The sequence below is a fragment of the Aureococcus anophagefferens genome (assembly GCF_000186865.1).
Source record: "Aureococcus anophagefferens unplaced genomic scaffold AURANscaffold_8, whole genome shotgun sequence".
Taxonomy (NCBI): Eukaryota; class Pelagophyceae; order Pelagomonadales; family Pelagomonadaceae; genus Aureococcus; species Aureococcus anophagefferens.
Window position 1 is genome coordinate 1,642,629 of NW_008705568.1, and position 8,624 is coordinate 1,651,252.

The window sequence follows — 8,624 nt, forward strand, 5'->3', positions numbered from 1 at the left end:
GGCGGCCGGTACTCGTACTCGATGGCGCGTTTCGGTCGCCGCGCGAAGGCCTCGGACGTCGCGACGGCGTCGTCGACGACCTCCTGCGCCTGGTGCTGCGTCAGGAGCTGGGCGATGTACGCGAACTGGAGGCAGGCCACGAAGACGCCGACGTAGAGCAGCCAGCGCATGGTCGTCGAGCGATGCGCGAGGCGCGATCGGTCGGCCCTGGCCGGCGGCGACGACTCGGCGCCGCTCTACAACGACGCGCTGCAGCAGCGCGGCGGCGACAACGCGGGCGCAATCGCTCGAGCTCCGGGCCGTCGTCGCCGTGGAGGTCGCGCAAGAGACTGGCCACCTCGCGATCGTGCAAATTTCTGCAGCGTCGACTCAGTGACTTCATCATGCAGAGCGGTTGAAGCCCGCGGCGATGCAACTTGCCATGCACGTGTTACCGCTTCGCGCCCGGGCGGCTCTTGAAGAGCTTGTGGCGCTTGGCCTTGGCCTGGGGCGCGCCGCCCTTGCCGAAGTCGAGGTAGCGGACGCCCGCGTCGCCGCCCGAGATCTTGGCGAGGGACACCTGCGTGCGCTTCGCCGGCGGCGGCGCGCGGAGGTCGTCCTTCGCGGCCTTGGTCAGGGCCTTCTCCTCGGCCTCCTCCTCCTTGAGGTAGTCCGCGCAGAGCACGGCGTTCAACAAATCGAGCTCCTTCGCGCGCGTGTCGAGCGCGGACGTCGCGGGCTCCGGCAGATCCGTGACGACTTTGAACGTGTAGCCCTGGTCCACGAGGTACTGCTGGCGCTTCGCGCTGTAGAACATCTCCGCCGTGTCCGTGGACACCAACGTGTAGAAGAAGGCGTTGAAGCCGTCGCCGTCGGCGGAAGGCTTCGCGCGGAGGATGCGCCCGAGCCGCTGCGCCTCCTGCCTGCGCGACCCGAAGTGCGACGACACCTGGACGATGACGTTCGCCTCCGGGAGGTCGATGGCGACGTCGCCGACTTTCGAGAGGCAGATCGTGTTCACGAGGGAGTTGAAGCGGAAGGACCCGAGCACGGCCTGGCGCTCCGCTTCCTTTGTCGCGCCGTAGATCGCGGGCCGCCCGAGCGCCGTCGCGTACTTTAACAGCGCGAAGACGTCGTCGGAGAAGACGATGACCTTGTCGCCGCGCTGCTCGTGGTAGTGCACGAGGTACTCGCACGCGCGGAACTTGTTCGGGTTCATGACGTACAGCAACCGGCGGCATCGCGCGTCGCCGCCCGCGCGCGGCTTCGCCTCCTCCGGCGCGCCCTCGCCCAGGTCGCCGCCCGACGCGACCTGGCCGCAGCCGCCGTGGCGCAGATACTCGCGGTAGAAGGGCCCGGCCATGGGGCACCAGACCTCGACGCACTGCACGTTCGCCAAATGCCCGTTCTTCGTCAGGTCCATCCAGTTCGCCTCGTAGAGCTTCGGCCCGATCAAAAAGTTCAGATCCGTGATCAGGTCGTCCTCGCGCACGAGCGTCGCCGTCAGCCCGAGCTTGCAGTGCGCGTTGCACACCGCGAGGACCCGGCGGAACGTCTGCGCCGGCACGACGTGGACCTCGTCGAGGAGCATCAAACCCCACTCGCGCGCCTTGACGGCCTCGATGAGGCGCTCGCCATCCAAGGACCGCTGGCCCCCGAAGCTCACCATGTGGTACGTCGTGATGAGCACGCCGCACTCGGGGTGCAGGTCCTCCTTGACCTCCGCCGTGAACAGCGAGATCCGCGCGGGGTCCAGCGACGTCCAGAGCGCGAACTGGGCCTTCCACTGGGCCACGGCCGTCGCGTTCGTGCACAGCACGAGCGTCGACCGCTTCACCGTCGCCGCCGCGACGATCGCCGTCAGCGTCTTGCCCGCGCCGCACGGCAACACGATGATGCCGCTCCGCGCGCGGCCGTTGCCGAACATCTTCGACAGCGACTTCTCCTGGTAGGAGCGGATCTTCGTGGAAGGTCTCAAATCCACGGGCAGCACCGCGTTGTCCAGATCGTGGCGGAAGTCGTACTCCTCGGCCAGCGGGAAGTCCAAATCGTTCGCGGCGAACTTCTTCACGTCCTGCGCCGTCCCGACTTTGAGCTTGAAGGAGTAGGTGCGCAGCGTCGCGCCCGGCGCCGCCGCGCCGTCGTCCTCGGCGCCCTCGTCGTCGCTGCCGTCGAGCTCCGCCGCCAACTCCAGATACGCGCGATTCGCCGCGAGCTCCGCCGCGACCTCGCCCGCGCGGAACTCCTCGTCGTCGCCGTCCTCGCTGGCGTCCCGCGCGCCGCGGATGCCCGCGTGCTCCAACAACGTCCGCAGCGCCGCCGCGTCGGACGACTCGACGTGGTGCCGGTTGCCGCGCAACACCAGCTTCGCGCGCCCAAAGTTCTTCGTGCAGTCCATGACATAAGCCCGGATGCGCGCCGGCAGTTTCACCTTGGACAGTTTGTCGAGCACGTCGCAGATGCTCGCGGGCGCGATGTCGACGGACACGGCCGCGTACAAACTGTAGGGCGTGAGCCGGTATTCGTGCACGTGCTCCGGCCGCGCGACGGGCTCCGCGATGGCGACCAGAAAATCGTAGGCCGGCCCGTACAAGGCGCTCCGAGCCTCGAGGAAGATGGACCCGTCGGGGCAGGCCCAGAGCGGCCGGTTCGCGTGGTCCGGCTTGAGCTCGAGATCGCTAAAGTCCTTGAGGCGGCCGTCCTCGCCGCCGTCGAGGTCGCCGCGCCCGCCCTCGGCCTGGAGCGCCTCGAAGCGCTCCTTCGCGCGCGCGGCCACGGCCGACGCCATCGCGGGGTCGGGAGGGCGACCGGGCGCGCGGGCGGGCAGAGCGGAGTGCACTGCTCAGCTCCTCTGGCGCTTCACCAAGTGCTTCACCTTCCCTTCACCCGGCGGCCGCTCTCCGCGCCGCGGTGACCCCCCCCGGGCGAGATCGCTAGTGTACTCAGGTTCCGGCTTCGCGCGTCGATGCGCGCCTGGGCGCAGCCGCCTTCCTCCCAGAGGCACTGGTCGGCCTCGAAGTTCCGCGTCATCGAGAGGACTACATCGACCGGACGCCGCGCCACGCCGCGCTCTGGGACTATCTCGGCCTCTCGGAGCCCGCGCCCCACGACATCCACCTCTCGAGCAAGAAGGGCGCGCGGCGTCGACGGCCGGCGAACGCGCGGCAGAGCCCGAAAGACCTCCCTTTTACGCGCCCGCCGGCTCGCCGCCCCCGCCCGCGCGCGGCGTCGCCGGGTCGTCGGGCCCGCAGGCGAGCGTCCAGACGAGGTCCGCGACGGACGTGTCCTTCGCCGGCGCGTCGCCCGCGTCGGCCGCCGCGTCGGCCGCGTCGGCCGCGTCGGCCGCGTCGGCCGCGCCCTCCGCGCGGTCGTGGCGGTGGCTGTGCCGATGGCTGTGCCGATGGCTGTGGCGGTGGCTGGGGCGGCGGTGATGGTGCGCGTCGTCGCCGTCGCCGTCGCCGTCGCCGTGGTGGCTGCGCCGATGGCTGTGCCGGTGGCTTTGGCGAGGATGGCGGCCCGCCGGCGCCTCGTCGCCGTCCTTGACCTCCTGGGCGACCGCCTCGTCGCCGTCCTTGACCTCCTGGGCGACCGGGGGCGCCTCGTCGGCGAAGGTCGCGGGGCGCTTTTGGCCGCCGTCGCGTTCGCCGCCGCCCGCGGCGCCCGCGGCGTAGCAGCAGGCCGCGGCGCCGAGCGCCGCGGCCGCGGCCGCGGGGTCGATCTCGGCCTCGAGGCAGAACTCGGCGACGGCCTCCAGGGGCCCCGCGACGATGGCCAGCGCCGTCATGAGCTTGCCGAAGCGCTCGGGCGACCAGCCCGCGCGGACGTCGTCGTCCTCCTACGGTCGGTTTTACTTTCAAAAACGCCGTCGTCGGGTCAGAAGACGCCGCGCCGCGCGATGTACGTCTCCGCGTAGAGCATGATCGTCAGGAAGAGCTGGAGGAAGATCATCGCGGACATGGCCGTCGAAAAACGGTTCGTCGCGCCGTCGACGTACCTGCGCGGCGCCCGTTCCGTCCGCGGCGCGGCGCGCCGCGACGCCGCCGAAAGCGGACGGCTGGAGGTACGCGTAGACGACGGTGAACGTGAGGCTCAGCATCGCCGCGAGGTAGAGCTTGCCGATGGAGTCGTCGTCGTACAAGACCATGAAACCCGTGAGGCAGATGCGCCGCAGGCACTCGACGCACTCGAAGAACCAGACCCGCGGCTCGTACTCGTCGTAGAGGAACCTGCGCGGCGCTCCGCGTCGGGGGGCGCGCGCGCGGCGGGGGACGCGGGCGCGGACGCGAGGTGCTTGCATTCCGGGTCGACGGCCCGGTGCGCCGTGACGCACTCCTGGCCGAGGTTGAAGAGGCAGAGCTGGGCCTGCTTCTGCGCGCCCTCGGGAAAGTCCCGGATGGCGTCGCGGACGTGGACGTACTCGACGGCCGCGCGGTGCACCGCGAGCCGCGACTGGTAGAGCCGCGCCGCCGCGGTCTTCTCGCGCCGCGAGAGCGGCGCGGTCCCCGACGGCGTGCTCGACGAGTAGCGCCGCCGGAAGGAGCGCTCGCTGTCCGTCGTGCAGGGCTCCAGCGACGCCTCGAGCGACACCTCGACCTCGAGGACGCCGTCGCCGCCCGCGAGGATCCGGTCGACGAAGTGCGCGTGGTCCCGCGTGACGCTGATCTTGTCCCGGACCGCCAAGAGCGCGACGAAGAAGCATAACGGGACGCCGACGGGGTAGATGAAAATGCAAAAGACCGCGTAGATCGCGTGCCACTTGTATCGCGCCGTCGCGCAGTCCACCGAGTAGTCCGCCGCGAGCCACTCGCCGCCCTCGAAGGGCGAGCCGTCCGGCTCGTCGGCGTAGTCGTCGTCGCAGAAGAGGCTCGCCAGCACGACGCCCGACACCGTCGTGTAGGAGAGGTGGGCCACGAGCAGGCCGGCGAGCGCGAACGCCGGCTTCGCCTCGGGCCCGCATTTGCGCTCCGCGACCCGGTAGGCCACGAAGAGGACGCCGAGGACGACGACGGGCACGACCGTGAACTTCTGCAGCTTCGTCAGGTAGTCCCACTCCTTGTAGGAGCAGTCGAGGGACTCGGAGAAAAACGCCGTCGGGTCGAAGCCGAGCACGTCGAGGCTCCGCGCGAACTCGCCGAAGAGCCGCGGGTACGTGACGGACGCGAAGGCCTCGGAGAAGCTCCCGACGATCTGGAACGTGACCACCGCGATCTTCAACTTCGGCACGAGCAGCGGGAGCCACTTCTCGTTGAGCGTCGCGAACATCTCGCTGTCGACGACGACGTGGCCGTAGCGCCGCCAGAGCCCGTAGAGCACGAGCGCCAAGAACACGATGCCGAGCGCGACGCCCGCGAGCGCGTAGGAGGTGTCGTCGATGGACGCGTCGGACGCGCAGGCGCGGCACTTGAGCGAGGCCTCTTCGAGGTACGTGCCGCGCTCGCATAACGCGCAGCGCGGGCCCGCGTGGCGGTGCGCGCACTGCGGCGACGGCGACCGCGCCGTCTCGAGGGGCGCGAAGTCCCAGAGGTCGACGTCCGCCGCGCAGAAGTCGTCGCTCGCGCACTTGAGCACGTTCAGCGAGTCCCCGGCGCCGCGCCAGTAGCCGCGGTCGGGCACGAGGCCGTGGCCGCCGGCGCAGGCCGCGTTGTCCGGGCAGCGCGCGCAGGACGTCGTCGGCTCGTAGGACACGGACCCCGCGGGGCAGGCCTGGCAGGAGACCTTGCCCGCGGAGTCCTCGTAGAGGTACTCGCCCGCGACGCAGTTTCGGAGCGCGACGACCGTCTCCGCCTCGAAGTCGCCGCAGCAGTCCGTCGAGAGCGACGCCCGCAGCCGCACCTCGGCGCCCGGCGCGCAGTAGATCGCCAGGTCCTCGAAGGTCGCGAGGCCCGCGGCGAAGTCGGCCTTGGTGTCGCCGGAGAGGTCCGGTGAGCAGGTCGACCCGTTCGCGCCGACGGCCTCGACGATGGTCAGCGCGCCCGAGAAGGTCTTCACCGTAGACCCGTAGGCGTCCTTGACCATGACCGTGAGGCCCGTCGCGTTTAAAGCCTCGCCGCTCGCCTCGCCGGCGTAGTAGGCCCGCTGGAACTTCAACGACCGCGGGCCCGTCGCGACGTCCTTCCCGAAGAGCGCGCTGTTGCCCAGCGTCGACGAGCGCTTGTTGGTCCGGAGCGTGTTGTAGGCCGGCGGCGCGCGGGGCTCGACCGTCGCGTCGTAGTGGAAGTAGAAGCCCCCTCCTCCGCCGTGCGCGGCCGCGTTGCCGACGACCGCGTCGCCCGCGGCGTCCAAGATGATCGTCGAGTTGGAAGCATTGATACCGCCGCCGTCGCCGGCGACGGCGGCGTTGCGCCGAATGATCGTGCCGCCGCGGCTCTCGAAGCGCGCGCCGAGCGTCGCGACGACGCCGCCGCCGTCGCCCGCGGCCTCGTTGCCCTCGACGACCGTGTCGCGCGCCGTGACGACCGTGGCCTGAACGAGCGCGAGCGCGCCGCCGTTGCCGGTGGCGGCCCGATTCCCGCTCAGGAGGCAGTCCCGCAGGTCGACGGCCGCGTCGACGACGCGCAGCGCGCCGCCGTCGGACGTCGTCGCGCTGTTGTTCAGGAAGCGGCTCCCGGTAAACGACGCGACGGCGCCGTCGCTGACGCCGACGGCCGGGCCGCCCGTGTTATAGGAGAAGGTGGCGTTGTAAAAGTCGACGGCGCTGTCCAATATGTCCAAAACCATCGTCCCGGAGCCGCCGGCGAACCGCGTCGCCCGGAAGGCCGCGGCCGAGGACCAGACGAGCGCCGCCGCCGCGCCCGCCGCGACGTCGACGATCTCCGAGTCGACGACGGTCGCCGCGGCGACGCCCGTCGCCTTGAGGACGGCGCCCGCGGTGGCCGCGACGGTCCCGTTCCAGGTCGTGTTCGCGACATCGAGGCGGTCCGCCGCGTTGAGCGACAGGACGCAGCAGCCGACGGCGCTGCGCTCGAACGCCGAGTCGGAGACGTCCACCGTCGCCCCGGACACGGCGTAGACGACGCCGTCGGGCACGACGTCGCCGACGCTCCGGACGCCCGCCAGGGACAGGGCCGCGGAGCGGTCCGCGTAGGCGAGCGCGCCGCAGAGCAGCGCCTCGTTGCGCCGCGAGACGACGCGGCTCAGCGCGCAGGTGGCGCCGACGGCGCAGTAGAGCACGCCGCCGTGGAGCGCGGCGCCGTCGGAGAACGCGACGCCCGCCACGGAGACCGTCGAGAAGTCGAAGGCGTAGACGCCCGCGCCCGCGTCCGCGGCGCTCGCCGCGACCGAGGTCGTGCCGCCGCCGTCGATGGCCCCAAAGGCCTCGACGTACGCGAAGCCGCCCTCGACGCCGCGGCCGTTGCGCGCCGCGGACGTCTCGCGCAGCGACAGGGCCGCGTCCGTGAGATAAAAGGCGCCGCCGGAGTATAACGCGACGTTTCCGTCGACGACGGATCCGTTGAGCATGAAAGACGTGCCGTCGTCGAGGAACGCGGCGCCCCCATGCACCGCGCCGTTGCCCGAGAAGTTCGCGTTCGTCGCGACAAACGTCGCGGCGCCCGCTGCGGAATCGTCGTAGGAGGGGCACAGGGACAGCGCGCCGCCCTCGTCGGCGACGTTGCCGACGAAGACCACGTCGTCCGCGACGCAGGTCCCGCCCTCGAGGACCGCGGCGCCGCCGCGGCCGTACGGCGCCGAGCAGTCGACCACGCGCGCGCGCGCGAGCGCGAGGTCGACGCCCGCGGCGAAGACGGCGCCGCCGGAGCCCGCGCTGCAGTTCTCGACGGCCACGTCGACGAGCGCCGCGTCGACCGCCGCGATGCCGTTGGCGAACGCGTCGAGCGCGACCGCGCCGCCGCCGCCGCCCGCGGCGCCGTCGCGGACGGCGGCGTCCGCGAGCCGCGCGTACGCGCGCCCCCAGTTGGCGCACCACCACCAGGGCGCCGCGTACAAGAAGCCGCCGTCGCCGCCCGCGACGTTCCGCTCCGCGGCGACGCGGCCGAGCGCGAGCCCGCAGCCGCTGCTGTAGATCGCGCCGCCGGACTCGCTCGCCGCGTTGCCGGAAAAGGCGAGGGGCGCGCCGGCGGCGTAGCGCGCGTCCGCGGGGCTCGGCGGCGCCGCGGCGCCGCCCTCGAGCCAGCCGAAGGAGTGGTGGTAGACCGCGCCGCCGTTCGCCGCCGCGTTGTCCACGAAGGCGTTGCCCGGGCGCAGGTAGACGTCGAAGGTGTTCCGCAGGTACGCGGCGCCGCCCGCGCTGCCCGCGGCGTTGCGCCGGAAGGTCGAGGAGCCCACGGCGACGGCGCCGCCGGAGAGGCCGCACGCGTAGACCGCGCCGCCCTGCGCCTCCGTGCTCGCCCAGTAGCCGTAGAACCAGAAGGCCGCCGCCGGCGCGGCGTTGTCGACGAAGGTGCAGTTCCAGATGGCCAGGTCCGGGCCGTCGCACGACGTCTCGATCCTGGGCAGGACAAGAGTGCGAAATTCCCAACTTCAAAGGCTCCTAGCTCGGCCATTTTCCACTCGTTTCGGCTGATTTTTGGACGAGCGATCATCTCTTGGAACGGTCTCGAAGCGTGGATGCTTTTTTTAGAACGCGCGCGCGCGGAACACTCACGTTGAAGCGACGTTGAATCACCCTTGTCCTGCCCTGTCTCGAT

The 8,624-nt window shown here is 71.4% G+C and overlaps 1 protein-coding gene across 1 annotated transcript; it reads right to left on the bottom strand.

The window, feature by feature from the left end:
• Positions 1-724: 724 nt before the first annotated feature.
• AURANDRAFT_521 (hypothetical protein) lies at positions 725-2,665 on the bottom strand (the record flags this gene model as incomplete). Its single annotated transcript, XM_009038183.1, has 2 exons — positions 725-1,252; positions 1,292-2,665. Coding segments are annotated over 2 exons (1,902 nt in total), but the record flags the coding sequence as incomplete, so codon positions are not given.
• Between the last annotated feature and the right edge of the window lie 5,959 nt (positions 2,666-8,624).